We start from the raw sequence: 19,060 nt of genomic DNA, 5'->3' as shown, positions 1-19,060 counted from the left end.
GGAATGAAATACTTAAAGTGTGAAACAACTGAAAATGTGTCTTATATTGTAGGTTCTTCAAAGTAGCCACCTTTTGCTTTGATTACTGCTTTGCACACTCTTGGCATTCTCTTGATGAGCTTCAAGAGGTAGTCACCGGAAATGGTCTTCCAACAGTCTTGAAGGAGTTCCCAGAGATGCTTAGCACTTGTTGGCCCTTTTGCCTTCACTCTGCGATCCAGCTCACCCCAAACTATCTCAATTGGGTTCAGGTCTGGTGACTGTGGAGGCCAGGTCATCTGGCATAGCACCCCATCACTCTCTTTCTTAGTCAAATAGCCCTTACACAGCCTGGAGGTGTGTTTGGGGTCATTGTCCTGTTGAAAAGTAAATGATGGTCCAACTAAACGTAAACCGGATGGAATAGCATGCCGCTGTAAGATGCTGTGGTAGCCATGCTGGTTCAGTATGCCTTCAATTTTGAATAAATCCCCAACAGTGTCACCAGCAAAGCACCCCCACACCATCACACCTCCTCCTCCATGCTTCACGGTGGGAACCAGGCATGTAGAGTCCATCCGTTCACCTTTTCTACCAAGACACGGTGGTTGGATGCAAAGATCTCAAATTTAGGCTCATCAGACCAAAGCACAGATTTCCACTGGTCTAATGTCCATTCCTTGTGTTCTTTAGCCCAAACAAGTCTCTTCTGCTTGTTGCCTGTCCTTAGCGGTGGTTTCCTAGCAGCTATTTTACCCTGAAGGCCTGCTGCACAAAGTCTCCTCTTAACAGTTGTTCTAGAGATGAGAAGGCGTGTCCAAATTTTGGTCTGTTCTGTATACCAAGATGGAGAACATATATACCAGAATAGGAGACATATGTACCAGGATGGGGGACATTTATACCAGGATCGGGGATACATATATCAGGATAGGCAACATATATACCAGAATAGGAGACATATACAGTGTAAAAGGGTGGGTGACATATATATATATATTTTTATGAGTTAAAAAACAGCGTCAGAACAGGAGAAATATACACCAGGATGGGGAACATATAGCAGGATCGTGGACATACAGTATATACCAGCATAGGAGACATATATACCAGGTTGGGGAACAAATATACCAGAATAGGTGACATACATAGGTGACAATAGGTGACATACAATGGGGTACATACAGTATATACCATGATGGGAAACAGATATTACCAGGATGGGCACACGATGGAGAACATATATACCATGATGGGCACAGAATAGGGAGCATATATGACAAGAATAGGTCCTGGATGGGGAATATATATACCTGGAATAGGCCCACAATGGGTGACATAAAATGTAAATTTACATCCACATGCAAAAGAAGAAAGAAACATACACCTCTTCTAAATAACTTTATAAATGCAGAAAGTTCTTATTGCATTCTTGTTGTGTGTTATCTGCAGTATTTTAAAGGGGTTGTCCTGAGAAAACATGGTATCATGTGTTAATAGGAATGTGCACTGATTGGTGGAATTGGGAACTTTTATCGCTTTAAGGCTATGTGCCCATGTGTGTGCGCTCTACACCGCAGCGTAAGTCACTGCATGTCCGCTTCAGAGCGCAGCTGAAAAGCTCCATTCTGAAACTTTGGTGACTGCAGAATTCGTGTGCTCTGGATGCTGCCTCTCCCTATAGACAGAATGGAGACAGCATGCAAAGCGCACGAAAGAAGTGACATGTTGCTTTTTAGAACGCAGCGATTTGGCAGCATGCAAATCACTGCCTTCTAAAACGCAACGTGGGCATGGATTATGCACAATCTTCATAGATTGTGCAGGGGACGCAGGGCGCAGGCAGTTACACTGCAGTGCAATACGCACACATGGGCACAGAGCCTAATGCACATGCTCAATCAATGCACCATTCATTCCATATGGGGCTGCTGAGTTCTGGCTTCTGCTTTTTCCAGGACCCCCCTAGAGAAACAATTGAACAACAGTTGAGGATGCACAATACCATTTTGTAATGGGGATAAACGATCCCTGTTGGGGACATACAGTTCCCGAACTGCCAATCAGTGCGGGTCCCAGCAATGGAACACTGATCATGTGGATAGTTTATAATGTGTTTTCACAGGTCAACTCTTTTAAACTTTTTTATGAAGTCACTGATACTAGAAAAGATAAACTTTCTCTAAGTTTTAAAGGAAAGATATCATCAAAAAAATAACTATTGCTTAAATCACATTTTTATGTTACATATACAGGTGCATCTCAATAAATTAGGATATCATCAAAAAGTGAATGTATTTCAGTAATTCAATACAAAAAGGTAAGCGCATATATTATATAGAGTCATTACACACAGAGGGATCTATTTCAAGGGCATATATTTCTGTTAATGTTCATTATTATGGCTTACGGCCTTAATAGTAAACGTCATTATGTCAGAAAATTAGAATAATTACCACAAAACACCTTCAAAGGCTTCCTAAGCATTTAAAATGGTCCCTTAGGCCTCCGCCACACATCCGTGAAAACCACGTCCGTGTAAAACGGGCCGTTTTTCGGGTCCGTTTTCCGTTTTTTAGGTCCATTTTTATGGTATGTGTGGCCTGCGTGTGTATCCCGTATGCTAGCCGTATGTGCGTGTGGAATGTCCGTGTGTGCGTGAGTGAAATAACTGACGTGTGTGTGTTGTCCGTGTGAAATGTACGTGTGTGATGCAAAATGTTGTTACTACATGTCGGAAGACAGAGTAGCGGGATGAGAATGAACTCGGGTGAACTTCACCCGACTTCATTGTCATGCCGCGGCTCTGTCTTTGTGCCGTGTACTGATTAGCGGTCACCTGTGAAGGATTCACCGGTGACCGCTAATCCCCCGAGTGACTGAAGTGTCCCCCCCCTCTCTCATACTCACCGATCCCCGATCACCGGCGCTGCACGGCATTCACACTGCTCCGGCGGCTTTTTCTAATTTGAAAAAGCCGGCCGCTCATTAAACAATCTCATATTCCCTGCTTTCTCTCCGCACCGGCGCCTGAGATTGGTTGCAGTGAGACACGCCCACCACGCTGAGTGACAGCTGTCTCACTGCACCCAATCACAGCAGCCGGTGGGCGTGTCTATACTGTGCAGTGAAATAAATAAATAATTTAAAAAACCGGCGTGCGGTCCCCCCCCATTTTAATACCAGCCAGATAAAGCCATACGGCTGAAGGCTGGTATTCTCAGGATGGGGAGCTCCACGTTATGGGGAGCCCCCCAGCCTAACAATATCAGTCAGCAGCCGCCCAGAATTGCCGCATACATTATATGCGACAGTTCTGGGACTGTACCCGGCTCTTCCCGATTTGCCCTGGTGCGTTGGCAAATCGGGGTAATAAGGAGTTATTGGCAGCCCATAGCTGCCACTAAATCCTAGATTAATCATGTCAGGCGTCTCCCCGAGATACCTTCCATGATTAATCTGTAAGTGACAGTAAAAAAACACACACACACCTGAAAAAATCATTTATTAGAAATAAAAAACACAAACAAATTCCCTCATTACCAATTTATTAACCCCGACAAAGCCCTCCATGTCCGGCGTAATCCACGGACCTCCAGCGTCGCTTCCAGCTCTGCTGCATGGAGGTGACAGGAGCAGCAGAAGACACCGCCGCTCCGGTCACCTCCACACAGCAACTGAGGTGAGTAGCGCGATCAGCTGAGCTGTCACTGAGGTTACCCACGGCCACCGCTGGATCCAGCGGTGGCCGCGGGTAACCTCAGTGACAGCTCAGCTGATCGTGCTACTCATCTCATTAGTTGCGTGGAGGTGACCAGAGCGGCGGTGTCTTCTGCTGCTCCTGTCACCTCCATGCAGCATAGCTGGAAGCGACGCTGGAGGTCCGTGGATTACGCCGGACATGGAGGGCTTTGTCGGGGTTAATAAATTGGTAATGAGGGAATTTGTTTGTGTTTTTTATTTCTAATAAATGATTTTTTCAGGTGTGTGTGTGTGTTTTTTTACTGTCACTTACAGATTAATCATGGAAGGTATCTCGGGGAGACGCCTGACATGATTAATCTAGGACTTATTGGCAGCTATGGGCTGCCAATAACTCCTTATTACCCCGATTTGCCAACGCACCAGGGCAAATCGGGAAGAGCCGGGTACAGTCCCAGAACTGTCGCATATAATGTATGCGGCAATTCTGGGCGGCTGCTGACTGATATTGTTAGGCTGGGGGGCTCCCCATAACGTGGAGCTCCCCATCCTGAGAATACCAGCCTTCAGCCGTATGGCTTTATCTGGCTGGTATTAAAATGGGGGGGGACCGCACGCCGTTTTTTTTAATTATTTATTTATTTATTTCACTGCACAGTATAGACACGCCCACCGGCTGCTGTGATTGGGTGCAGTGAGACAGCTGTCACTCAGCGTGGTGGGCGTGTGTGACTGCAACCAATCACAGGCGCCGGTGGGCGGGTAAAGCAGGGAATACGAGATTGATTAATGGGCGGCCGGCTTTTTCAAAATAGTAAAAGCCGCCGGAGTTTTTATAACAGCCGCGCAGCGTCGCGCCGGAGATCGGGGAACGGTAAGTATGAGAGAGGGGGGGAACTGACCGACAGACAGCTAGAGGGACAGATAAGACAGAGAGACCGACCGACAGACATAGAGACCGACCGACGGACTGAGAGAGAGAACGAAACAGAAAAAGAAAAAAGACCGACATCACATGAAAAAAGCACAAAACGTACAGGGAGCAAACAGAGATGCGTCCGTGTCACTCGGACGTGCGCACAGACCCATTGACTTTCATTGGGTCCGTGCTGCGTGTTGCGTGTAGAAAACGGACATGCTGGCGTGAGACACGGACCAAAAAACGCATCACGGAGACGGACTCACGGACATAACCAAAAACGCAATTGTAACCGCAGAGATATAGTAACATTGGTGCACGTTTGGGCGTGTCTCCAGTATACACGGAAACGGACCAAACACGCACGTGTTTCACGGATGTGTGTTTCAGGCCTTAGTCTGGTTCAGTAGGCTACACAATCATGGGGAAGACTGCTGACTTGACAGATGTCCAGAAGCCAGTCATTGACACACTCCACAAGGAGGGTAAGCCACAAAATTCATTGCTAAAGAAGCTGGCTCTTCAGAGTGCTGTATCCAAGAATATTAATGGAATGTTGAGAGGAAGGAAAAAGTTTGGTAGAAAAAAGTGCACAAGCAACCAGGGTAACCGCAGCCTTGATGGGATTGTTAAGAAAAGGCCATTCCAAAATTTGGATGAGATTCACAAGCAGTGGACTGCTGCTGGAGTCAGTGCTTCAAGAGTCACCTTATGTCAAGCCACTCGTGACCAATAGACAATGCCAGAAGCGTCTTACATGGGACAAGGAGAAAAAGAATTGGACTGTTAGGGTACCTTCACACTTAGCGATGCAGCAGCGATCCGACCAGCGATCTGACCTGGTCAGGATCGCTGCTGCATCGCTACATGGTCGCTGGTGAGCTGTCAAACAGGCAGATCTCACCAGCGACCAGTGAACAGCCCCCAGCCAGCAGCGACGTGCAAGCGACGCTGCGCTTGCACGGAGCTGCCGTCTGGAAGCTGCGGAGACTGGTAACTAAGGTAAACATCGGGTATGGTTACCCGATGTTTACGTTAGTTACCAGCGCACAGCTGTGTGTGCAGGGAGCAGGGAGCCGCGCACACTGAGCGCTGGCTCCTTGCTCTCCTACCATAGCTACAGTACACATCGGGTTAATTAACCCGATGTGTAATGCAGCTACATGTGCAGAGAGCAGGGAGCCGCGCACACTGCTTAGCGCTGGCTCCTTGCTCTCCTAGCTGCTGTACACATCGGGTTAATTAACCCGATGTGTACAGCAGCTACATGTGCAGAGAGCCGGAGCCGGCAGCACAGGCAGCGTGAGAGCTGCAGAGGCTCGTAACTAAGGTAAATATCGGGTAACCACCTTGGTTACCCGATGTTTATCTTGGATACAGCTTACCTCAGCTGTCAGATGCCGGCTCCTGCTCCCTGCTCGCTTCATTTGTCGCTCTCTCGCTGTCACACACAGCGATCTGTGTGTCACAGCGGGAGAGCGGCTTTGAAGAAAACGAACCAGGGCTGTGTGTAACGAGCAGCGATCTCGCAGCAGGGGCCAGATCGCTGCTCAGTGTCACACACAGCGAGATCGCTAATGAGGTCACTGCTGCGTCACAAAAAGCGTGACTCAGCAGCGATCTCGGCAGCGAGCTCGCTGTGTGTGAAGCACCCCTAAATCAGTGGTCCAAGGTGTTGTTTTCAGATTAAAGTAAAATTTGCATTTCATTTGCAAATCAAGGTCCCAGAGTCTGGAGGAAGAGTGGAGAGACCACAATCCAAGCTGCTTGGGGTCTAGTGTGAAGTTTCCCCAATCAGTGATGGTTTGGGGAGCCATGTCATCTGCTGGTGTAGGTCCACGGGGTTTTATCAAGACCAAAGTCAGCGCAGCCATCTACCAGGAAATCTTAGAGCCCTTCATGCTTCCCTCTGCAGACAAGCTTTTTGGAGATGGAAATTTCATTTTTCAGCAGGACGTAGCACCTGTCCACACTGCCAAAAGTACCAATACCTGGTTTAATAATCACAATATCACTGTGCTTGATTGGCCAGAAAACTCGCCTGACCTAAACCCCATAGAGAATCTATGGGGTATTGTCAAGAGGAAGATAAGAGACACCAGACCCAACAATGCAGATGAGCTGAAGGCTGCTATCAAAGCAACCTGGGCTTCCATAATATCTCAGCAGAGCCACAGGCTGATCGCCTCCATGCCACACCGCATTGATGCAGTAATTCACGCGAAAGGAGCCCCGACCAAGTATTGAGGCATTTACTGTGCAGACTTTTCAGTAGGCACCAACATTTCTGAGTTTAAAATCCTTTTTTTCAGTTAGTCTTATATAATATTCTAATTTTCTGAGATAATGACTTTTGGGTTTTGATTGGCTGTAAGCCATAATCATTAACATTAAAAGAAATAATCACATGAATTAGATCCCTCTGTGTGTAATGACTCTATATAATATATGCGTTTCCATTTTTGTATTGAATTACTGAAATAAATTCACTTTTTGATGATATTCTAATCTGTTGAGTCCACTAGTATATATATTTTCACATACTCTTAAAAAAATGAGTAACCTTGCGTCTTTCACAGTGGCCACTGTGGTTTTTCTTAGTATCATACTTCTTGTCTTTTTAAAAAAAAGTTTACAGGAGTTTTCTTATCATTAGAGGCAAAATGATAATGACAGGAAAAAACTCTATACTCAGATGATCACACAGAATGTACTAATCACTAATCTCAAAAGGCAATATAACAGCTGACCCTGCAACCCCCCTTCTTTCACCATAACCTTTGAACATGCTCCAATACAAAAAGTAGGGTCTGAGTCTGGTTGTTGTGGCTAATGTTCATGTGAATATCCTAAAATAACAGGAAGTCAGGAGGTTGCCCACCCTCCCCAAAAAAGAACATTTTACATAAACAATGTATTTAAACACTGGGTCATTTCCTAGTGACAGATTCTTTTTATACACACATTAAACTCCCTGAGGAAGTCAGACTATGACGAAACGCGCGTCGGGCTGAAGGCACACGGATCTAACAGAGCCTGGATACAGGTAATTACTACATCCATCTTCATTGCACACAGGCATGTTACCCCCGACTTCACAATTACTATTTAAGCTAATGGTCTTATGTCTCAACTTGATTTGGACATATTATGACCCTATTAGCAGCTATATATTTCACTGTGAGAGCACTGTCATGGTTATTGATTACCTGTTATGGTCCTTTACGTTCCATCTATTTCTGTTGATGCCTTTGAGAAACCCTGCCTTGCATTTTACTGATCCCAGACACTGAAATTCTGAGACAAATATTTTCCACCTTCTATCTTTTGTATTTAATAAAATATATATTTCAATACTTATTTCTCGGTATGAGCGTTGATGTTTTGACCTCTAAGAGTGGCATTTTCCTGTTGCTACTATATGGAAGGTCTTTCTGAAATTATCGATTCTTGAACAACACCTAAATTAGGGATTTTTTGATTATAGATTCTTTTTATAGCCTGCAAATATAATATGAAAAATAATATGATCAATTTGGCTGTTATTAATATCCGTGAGCATCTGGACTGGACAAATCCCATAAGCCGGGTAGCTAATTCCCCTAAAGTTGGGATGCTGATGTTTTATGTGTTCATATTACGTATTAGTCTAAGGAAAAAAATCAGGTTGCTCTTCAAATGGTCTGAAATCTACAGTACCGAGTATCCCATTGTATTTTTAAAAAAGGTTTTTGGAAGAAGAAAGAGTTCAAATGTGAGCCCCTCTTAGACATGGAGGTATTCTATGGCGCAGTAGCATGTGTGACCTTTGTCATCAGACATCCGTATTTGCATTAATCTCCCTTGTTTGCCTAAGTTGCTCCATGAAAACCCTAGTTTTATGACCCCCAAGGAGAGAAAGGTTAAACGTTCTCATACACTTCACGCTCTAAATTCCCATTTTTAATTTCTTCCCCTTACACACATCTACCAGATCAGAGACCAATGGCTATTTTTATTTTAGCATTCTCTTGATGGGGATAATGCTTAACATGTGTCCGTGCCCTGCTTAGCCAGCAAAAGTCTCCGATTGCAGCCCTGTAATTTAAACAAAGAAACTCCAAAAGCACATACAGGATATAAGTGATGGAGGGGGAGAACAAGAGCCAAGGGGTGGAGAGAGAAAAATTCCAGTCTGATTCTGGGGGCGGACGCAAGGGAATAAAGCTGTCTACAAAATGTGGTTTCAGTAAAAAATAAAATGTATTTTATTATACTCTGTACAATCAGGGTTTTGTATGGTTTTATTAATCGGGTATTATGGAGGGATCGTGTTTGCTTTTGTATAAGCGTAAAAATTAAGAAGTTGTAACAACACGAGTTTTGTAACCACACGTTACATAGAGTCGCTCAGACCTCTCCTTTGTATATTTGTACTCACGTCTTTGATCAGTTTAGTATCATTTTGGAATTCTTGCTCTACGCTTTGTGTCGAGCTTTTGATGAAATGCTCCAGTTAAGGCAGGTTTAGCTACGACGGTATGATGGACGTGTGCAGGAAGTTTCTGTAACCATTTCTAAATGGCTAAAATATGTCTGTGCCTGAAAAATTCCCCCGTATGTTTCTGGCACTTAATCTATTTGCTTTGTTTTGGCTAAGTGGTTTAGGTTTAATTGAAACAATATTTCCTTCATACAAAGGGGTAGCCTGTAGTAAATTGGGTACAAAATAGGTTCCTTGTGAGTGTATCGGTAGTGCCTGAATTGTATATGTATATACTTACCTATTTATATATATATATATAATATATACATACATACATACACACACACACACACACACACACACACACACAGTACAGACCAAAAGTTTGGACACACCTTCTCATTCAAAGAGTTTTCTTTATTTTCATGACTCTGAAAATTGTAAATTCACATTGACGGCATCAAAACAAAGATTTAACACATGTGGAATGAAATACTTAACAAAAAAATGTGAAACAACTGAAAATATGTCTTATAGTCTAGATTCTTCAAAGTAGCCACCTTTTGCTTTGATTACTGCTTTGCACACTCTTGGCATTCTCTTGATGAGCTTCAAGAGGTAGTCACCGGATATAGTTTTCACTTCACAGGTGTGCCCTGTGAGGTTTAATAAGTGGGATTTTTTTGCCTTATAAATGGGGTTGGCACCATCAGTTGTGTTGTGCAGAAGTCTGGTGGATACACAGCTGATAGTCCTACTGAATAGACTGATAGAATTTGTATTATGGAAGAAAAAAGCAGCTAAGAAAAACGAGTGTCCATCATTACTTTAAGAAATGAAGGTCAGTCAGTCCGAAAAATTGGGAAAACTTTGAAAGTGTCCCCAAGTGCAGTGGCAAAAACCATCAAACGCTACAAAGCAACTGGCTCACATGAGGACCGCCCCAGGAAAGAAAGACCAAGAGTCACCTTTACTGCAGAGGATAAGTTTATCCGAGTCACCAGCCTCAGAAATCGCAGGTTAATAGCAGCTCAGATTAGAGACCAGGTCAATGCCACACAGAGTTCTAGCAGCAGACACATCTCTAGAACAATTGTTAAGAGGAGACTTTGTACAGCAGGCCTTCATAGTAAAATAGCTGCTAGGAAACCACTGCTAAGGACAGGCAACAAGCAGAAGAGACTTGTTTGGGCTAAAGAACACAAGGAATGGACATTAGACCAGTGGAAATCTGTGTTTTGATCTGATGAGTCCAAATTTGAGATCTTTGGATCCAACCACCGTGTCTTTGTGTGATGCAGAAAAGGTGAACGGATGGACTCTGCATGCCTGGTTCCCACCGTGAAGCATGGAGGAGGAGGTGTGATGGTGTGGGGGTGCTTTGCTGGTGACACTGTTGGGGATTTATTCAAAATTGAAGGCATACTGAACCAGCATGGCTACCACAGCATTTTGCAGCGGCATGCTATTCCATCCGGTTTGCGTGTAGTTTGACTATCATTTATTTTTCAACAGGACAATGACCCCAAACACTCCTCCAGGCTGTGTAAGGGCTATTTGACTAAGAAGGAGAGTGATGGGGTGCTACGCCAGATGACCTGGTCTCCACAGTCACCAGACCTGAACCCAATCGAGATGATTTGGGGTGAGCTGGACCACAGAGTGAAGGCAAAAGGGACAACAAGTGCTAAGCATTTCTGGGAACTCCTTCAAGACTGTTGGAAAACCATTTCCGTTGACTATCTCTTGAAGCTCATCAAGAGAATGCCAAGAGTGTGCAAAGCAGTAATCAAAGCAAAAGGTGGCTACTTTGAAGAACCTAGAATATAATACATATTTTCAGTTGTTTAACACTTTTTTGTTAAGTGTTTAAATCCACATGTGTTAAATCAATGTTATGATGCCGTCAATGTGAATTTACAATTTTAAGAGTCATGAAAATAAAGAAAACTCTCTGAATGAGTAGGTGTGTCAAAATGTTGGTCTGTACTGTATATATATATATATATATATATATATATATATATATATATATATCATATCACAAAAATGAGTAATCCCCTCACATTTTTGTAATCCTTTCATGGGACAACACCGAAGATATGACGATTTGATACAATGTAAAGTAGTTAATGTACAGCTTGTATAGTAGTGTAAATAACTCAATACACAGACATTAATGTATAAACAGTTGGCAACAAAAGTGAGTTCACTCCTAAGTGAAAATGACCAAATTGTGCACAAATAATGTGTCAGTATTTTTGTGGCCACCATTATTTTCTAGCACTGCCTTAACTCTCTTGGGCACGGAGGTCACTAGAGCTTCACAGGAGCCACTGGATCTTCTTCCACCCTCCAGGATGACATCACGGAGCTGGTTGATGTTAGAGACCTTGTGCTCCTCCACTTTTTGTTTGAGGAGGCTCCACAGATACTAAATAGTGTTTAGGTCTGGTGACAAGCTAGGCCAGTCTTGGCCAAATATATATGCTCACTGGAGCCTTCAGTAGTTTATAAATTCTTATGTATCCAATGCCATCAGTATGTTTTGCAACAATAAAGTTGTGAAGGCCTCGAGAGAGCTCACTGGTTTTACCCATCATTAGATGTTTCTTGTGTGGCACCTTAGTAATGAGATAACTTTTTATAAGCCATCAATTAAACCAGTTGACAATATGTTTTCACTATGCATGTGACGTGCTATGAGGATTTAATAAGTGTTGCCCTAACTACAACCTGTGTCACTATGACTGGATAATGAACAGAATTCTTCTAACAAATTAGAATTTTAAATCGAAAAGTTAAAATATAATCCCTTAATGACATTAAATGTTTTTTTAATAAGGTCCGATGGCACCATTTAATGAAAAATGGAAAACGAGAGTTGCCAACAAGAGTTGAGTATTGTGTCAAGATGCAAGTTTTGGGGGGCATATCTGCCTGTTTGCTTTTGTGACAAATCTTAATACACTTTCATATTTAAAAAAGTAAGGTAAAATTCAGGACCAAAAGGTATCTGGCATTAACGTTTGTTTCTGTAATTAAAAATGATTGTGTTGGTTGCCAGAAGCGGCGCATAATAAAACAACCACAAGGTCACCTGAAAAGGAAATCTTTTTCATTCTTATTGGTAAAACACGAAGAATTTCTTCTCTTCAACATCCAGTCTCAATATTTATTTAACATGGTTGGGCTCTGTTCATATGTCTGCTAGGACATATCTATTATTGTATGGATACAAATGGATCCTCATGAGCCCCATGATTTTTAATGGTGTTAGTCAATTTTCCACTGAAGTTCCGGCAAGTTTGAGAGCTCTGCAGATTGCAGTGATTTTGCTGTCAAAAATGCCAGAAAGTTGGACAAATTGGTAATAATGAAGCATGAACAGAGCCTTAACCACAACTTTCTTTGAGAATCTTCTATTGACACTCGCTCCTTGCAGTGCATAATTCAAGGGCTCGCAATGTCAGACTCCCCATGTATATCTTATGGGAATGTCTCATCTGTTGCTGAGGTCACCTTCTCTGCCCTTCTAGACTTTTTTGGTCCACATTAAAAAGAGATTCTTCATATTGGTTGGTTGTCTTCAAACATTATGAAGAAACGCTTCAAAAAGTTCTTGTTATTTGCGTTGATGGTTGACCTATTTGGAAGACTATAGAGAATATTTCCTTAAAGCAAAGCTCAAGTTTTCTAACAAAAAGCAACTACGGTACATGAAATATAGCAGCAGTTACAGGTTAATTTGACATTAGCCTTGGTCTGAAAAACTATTGAGCAAAGTTTTGGTCAAATCATGATTGAAAATACTTGATGTTTTTATTACATAGGATAAGGAAAGTTAATGCCAGACATACATTATCTGCTTATCAGGGATCAGCAGATCAATCCACGGAGGATCAGGTTCGAGAGACATTTCATGAAACTTCAAGCGAATTCAAACACTTTGAGATTTGATTCAAAGTTCTCAAAAAAAGAACCTGCCTGACACTATTTCTCACACTCCTGAAGCATCAGAGAGTGGGCTAATGTCCCCCATGCAGCTATGACATCTAACAGACTATCATACCTAGTACAGTGGTGGTCAGTACCTGGGCCATCATGGATCAGAGGTTCCCAGTGGGGCACAGTTTATATGGCAGACTCATTTTCTATCTCCAGAGTCACTGGCCAAATCTCTCTCTCCTGTAGAGTGTAAGCTCTTATAGCCAACGGAGTCCTCTCTTCTATAAAGTGTAAAGTCTTATTGTCAGTGGGATCCTTTCTTCTGTAAAGTGTAAGCTCTTATGGTCAGTAGGGTCCTCCATCACTCCTGTAGAGTATAAGCTCTTACGGTCAGCGTGATCCTCTCTCTCCTGTAGAATGTAAGCTCTTATATGGTCAGCAAGGTCCTCTCTTCCTCCCTTCTATAAAGTGTAAGCTCTCATGGCCAGTGGGCCCTCTCTCTCTTTTGTAGAGTCTAAGCTGTTATGATCAGCATGGTCCTCTCTCTCCTGTAGAATGTAAGCTCTTATGGTCAGTGGGGACCTCTGTCTCCTGTAGATTGTAAGCTCTTATGGTCAGCTGGGTCCTCTCTCTCTCTCCTGTAGAGTGTAAGCTCTTATGCTCAGTGGAGCTCTCTCTCCTGTAGAGTGTAAGCTCTTATGGTCAGTGGAGCCCCCTCTCTCCTGTAGAGTGTAAGCTCTTATGGTCAGCAGGGCCCTCTCTCTCCTGTAGAATGTAAGCTCTTACAGTCAGTGGGATCCTCTCTCCTGTAGAGTGTAAGCTCTTATGATCAGTGGGATCCCTCTCTCTCCTGTAGAGTGTAAGCTCTTATGGTCAGCCGGGTCTTCTCTCTCTCTCCTGTAGAGTGTAAACTCTCATGGTCAGCTGGGTCCTCTCTCTCTCCTGCAGAGTGTAAGCTCTTATAGTCAGCCGGGTCCTCTCTCTGTCTCCTGCAGAGTGTGAGCTCTTATGGTCAGCCAGGAACTCTCTCCTGTACAGTATGAAATCTTATAGTCAGTGGGCTCCTGTTTCTCTCTCCTCTTATGGTCATTCCGGTTCTCTCTCTCTCCTGTAGTGTGTAAGCTCTTATGGTTATTTCCTGAGCAATTACAACATTTCTAGTTTTGAGATTTGTGAAATTAATTTGCCACAAATTGAAACTTGTGGGAAAATTTGACATAGTGAGCATGTAAGTATTTCAAAATATGTACTCATCACTACAGTTTATGTACATTATATCTGAGGCATACAGAATGATGTATTTCTCAACTTAAAATCATTGCTTTCTGGCATAGCACCGTATGGCTGAGGCCTATCAGGACCCACAGACATTGGTTCCTTTAGCAGATCCCATTTCACATAATGCTACTCAACTTGTGTCTTTCCAGCAGTTACAAAGCTACAACTAGCAAGACACACTGAAAAATGTACCTACTCAACAGCTGGAGACCACTGATGTAGCATTTGCTAACTAAAATGTATTTTTTATGGTCATCATTAACTTGGCTACAGATGTAAAGATTTTCCAAATGCAATGCATATTTTTACATATTTTTGTATCATATTTTTTTATCATTTTATCATTGTTTATCATATCCTTTGAGAGCAAGTAAGATATTATTATTTTTCTCAAGAAAACATTTATTACAATATCAATATTTTATTGGACAATATCAATTATGTTTTGCAGCGCTGGGGTCCTGGGTTCATATCCCACCAAGGACAACATCTGCAAGGTGTTTGTATGTTCTCCCCATGTTGCGTGGTTTTCCTCCGGGTTCTCTTGTTTGATACCATACTCCAAAGACATACAGATAGGGAATTTAGATTGTGAGCCCCAATGGGGACAGTGACGATAATGTCTGTGCAGTGCTGTGGAATTAATGTCGCTATATAAGTAAATAAATATTATTATTATATTTACTACTAAAAGATTATGAAAAATGGTGTAAAACAGGTCTTCTATACAGACTTTTCATAATTGCACAATACCCACAACATGCTAAACATATAGTAAAGCCCACTTTACATGCTACAATATATCTTACGATGTGTCGGCGGGGTCACATCGTAAGTGACGCACATCCGACATTGTAAGTTACATTGCAGTGTGTGACAGGTACGTGCGATTGCGATTGAACGGTTAAACGTTCATCGCACGCACATCGTTCATTTCTCTAGAATTGCACGTCAGATTGTTCATCGCAGTGTGTGACACCCCGGGAACGATGAACAGATCTTACCTGCGTCCTGCGGCTCCCGGCTTCCAAATCAGAAGGAAGGAGGTGGGCGGGATGTTTACGTCCCGCTCATCTCCGCCCCTCCGCTTCTATTGGCCGGCTGCCGCGTGACGTCGCTGTGATGCCGAACGTCTCTCCCACTCCAGGAAGTGGATGTTCGCCGCCCACAGCGAGGTCGTATGGACGGGTAAGTACGTGTGACGGGGGTTAATCGTTTGTGCGGCATGTTCAACAAATTGAACGTGCCGCACATACGATGGGGGCATTGCAAATCGCATACGATATCGTATGCGAAATTGCAACGTGTAAAGCAGGCTTTACACTTTTTCGAGGAGCCTATAATCTTAGCGGTCTGGGTTCACATACATTATTATTTTTGTTCAGCATGGTTTTATCAGGTCAGAGAGTAAACCAGAAATACTATTGAGCAGTTATCCACAGAGACAAATCAATTTTTATAACGACAAATCAATTGTCAAAGGAATAATATAATCTGGTTTGTTGCGATGGACCTCTTCTCCAATTTTCCTTATGATCAATTTTCATAAATTGCCCTTGTTGTACAACAGAGGAGTTTAGACACCATCAGGCCCAAATAATTTACAACAATCTTATCTTTATTTTCAGACTGATACAGATGAAGAGTCATCTCAAGAAGATAACTTGTCAATGGATCCACAGCTTGAAAGGCAAGTGGAGACCATCCGGAATCTGGTATATTCCTACATGACCATTATAAACAAGTGCTTCAAAGATCTGATACCCAAGACATTAATGCACCTTATGATCAACAGTGTAAGTAGTTTTTTTTTTATCTATCATTGGACTATTGGCTTATTGGCTTGAAGCAATAATATCTCATTGCGAATCATACAATTTAGGAAAACACTGATGAAATAAATTGTGTTGTAATGAGAGTAATAAGAACATCAGAGCTGAAAGCTTTGACCAAAAGATTACAGCATTTTTAGACCTTAAAGATTTGGTGGCAATGGCCATTGTTCAAGGCTGTGAAATTTGATAGTGGATTAAATAGTATAGTTAATGAAGAAAGGTAGACCAAGCGAAAAAAACCTTTTTAAAACATAACCTTTAATAATTTATTTAAAAGGTAAAGAAACCAAACAAAAAACCCTTATATAGTGAGAGTGATAGAGTGATAGGGGAAAAGGAATAATTACTTACAATAGAAACCAGTAGAGCTTCTCATTCAGCCAGATCAGATCTCATACTTTGCACTGACCAGGGACAATCATCCAGAAACACCGTGTCTGCAAATTGAGGTTCTGATCTGGCATAAATCATAGATCATATGAAAAGGTTTGTTAAAGGGCCACTTTTGACTTTTAGGATTGCTACTTCCAATAGCTGGCACTAGAGTTCATCTCCTTCCTCCCTGAAGAGATAATCTGAATGTTACAATAGTAATAGTTTACAAAGTATTTAGGTAGGAGATAAGCTCATCCTAATGGGCCCTGAGTATATCCCTACCTTGCAATGGAAGGTGTGACATCCAAGGGTTATGGCCATTCACCGATGGGAAACCGTAACAATCCTTAAATCACCCTACACTAAACAGATAATGCACACACCAAAAATCAAAATGAAAAAAAATCAAAGGATAAAAAAACAGACGGTTTCACCTAACCACCAAATGCCAAATACATCATTGTTTCTACTTATCTGGTAAAGAGGTTCAAAAATTGGGTTCCTCAAAATGTTGTCGAACTCAATTTTTGGACCTCAGTCTTCACCAGATAAGTAAAACCAATGATACATATGGCATTTGGTGCTTAGTTGGAAAGGTCTGTTTTTTTTATCCTTGATTTTTTCATTTTGATTTTGGTTGTGTGCACTATCTGTTTCGTGTTAGATGATTTAGGGATTGTTTGGGTTTCCCTCCACTGCTAGGTAGGGATATACTCAGGGCCTACTAGGGTGAACTTATCTCCTGTCTAGATATTTTGTATACTATTAGTATTGTAAGTAATTATTCCCTTTCCCCTTTCACTCTCACTATATAAGGGATTTTGTTGGGTTTCTTTACCTTTTAAATAAATAGGTTATTTTTTACAAACGTTTTTTCTCTTGGTCTACACGATATTGTACCCTCTTGTCTTTATTAGCTGCGGCTTTGGTTTTGTTATATTTGGGGACAGGTAACATCATGCTATATGCTGTTTTCTCTTTTTCCATATACAAAATATGTCTCACACAATATGCCAACTTTATATCTGAACTTGGGAAGCAAGAGAAGCTAAATAAGAAGACATACATTTTCCTTAGTTACACTTATTGCATAAACGAAAATATCATGTCTAGATCTGAAGATAATAAGAGAACTCCACGTAATATATTACATCAACAGAAACAGTGTAATGGCCCATTTGGAAAAGCCAGTAATTGAGTAATGAACATTTTTAGGCATATCATATCTATCGTAGGCTTCAAGATTAAAAAAGGAAAGCCTCATACTATCTCTGTTGCTGCACAGCTGAAGCCGTACGTAAAATATTTCCTGTCCTGCTAAACTCCTACCAATGGAAATTTTAAAAACTGCTGTTAAGCAATTACTGACAAAACAAACACTTAAAGGGGCTTTCCACTATAACTATATTAAGGACCTATCTTTGGGAAGCTCTAACTGGCTTTTTAGGTTAAATCAGTTTTTATTAGAAGTGCCAATAATAATTGAGAGTTGCTTGCTCGTAGGATGACTCAAAAGTCATCATTATCGCCAGCACATTGCCCATTTTGAACAGGTGATGTGCTGCCAATAATATGATATAGTATGGGCACAGAACAATCCTATGACTATCATTTTGATGCACATAAGATGTTCGCTGCCCTGTCTAAGCAGGCCCTGAAAGAGAACATGTCATGTCCAATAACCCTAGAACCTTCAGATATAAATTTAATCTGCAGGTTAATAGCATTATGAAGGTGTCTGGCTGTACTTAAAGTGAAGCTACAGGGATAAAAATAATTTTATTTCTCCCTGGAGCTGCTGGTTTTAAGACATGCAGGCATGCCCAAAGCAATTAAAAAAAATCCTTTAAAAGGGGTGTAGCCGTGGCTCCACATGTGGACCTGTGGAAGCCCAATTTGGGCGAAACAGCTGTCGTCCATTCTTGAGGAGCCAGCTCACAGTGTGTCTCCAGCCCTCCACTCTGCACGTGTTTGAATAAAGAAATCCTTCACAGCGGATTGAGTGCGGTCTCTTTCTACTCTCACGCTTCATCAATGGACTTTGTCTTATGACCAGCACCCCGCTTTTGGATTGTCGGACCCTCCAGGCTCTCCACCCGAGCACAGGCACAGGCGGTACCGCAAGCGATATTGCAGGTAATCTGCGGTGGTGCAGGACTTTGCTTCTCTCCTGCTTTATTATGCCCAAAGCAATTACACTCACAGCTCACAATACTGACACGGCCGGCTGTAAGCATGCCCAACAGTGCATCAATAGAGAGCTGGCTATCAGTCAGCGCTGGGGTGTGCTTACAGCTATCACTCTCAGTACTCTGAGATGTGATTGTAATTGCTCCAGGCACACTTCTATCACTAAATGCTGGCAGCTTCTAAGAGAAATAAAGTTAATTTACTCCTAGGAGCCCCACTTTTAGTATGGCGGCCAAGCACCTTTATTTCTGCAGATAAAAAACATTATTGAAAATTACAGGTTACCCTTAAATCACCACTTTAGCGGGGTTTTTTTCCATTTCATGCCTGCACTGATATGACTAATATATATGTAGCGCCCCATGGGAC

General features: G+C 42.2%; 1 protein-coding gene across 1 annotated transcript in view; it reads left to right on the top strand.

Moving 5' to 3' along the window:
• The window catches only part of DNM3 (dynamin 3), a 576,617-nt gene that overhangs the window by 421,679 nt on the left and 135,878 nt on the right, over positions 1 to 19,060 (top strand). The window contains exon 15 of the mRNA XM_075320993.1: positions 15,920 to 16,087. Coding sequence (XP_075177108.1) covers positions 15,920 to 16,087 — 168 coding nt within the window. The remainder of the gene's footprint in view (positions 1 to 15,919; positions 16,088 to 19,060) is intronic.

Source organism: Anomaloglossus baeobatrachus, chromosome 8 (assembly GCF_048569485.1).
Source record: "Anomaloglossus baeobatrachus isolate aAnoBae1 chromosome 8, aAnoBae1.hap1, whole genome shotgun sequence".
Classification (NCBI taxonomy): Eukaryota; Metazoa; Chordata; class Amphibia; order Anura; family Aromobatidae; genus Anomaloglossus; species Anomaloglossus baeobatrachus.
This window is presented reverse-complemented; position numbering and strand designations above follow the sequence as displayed.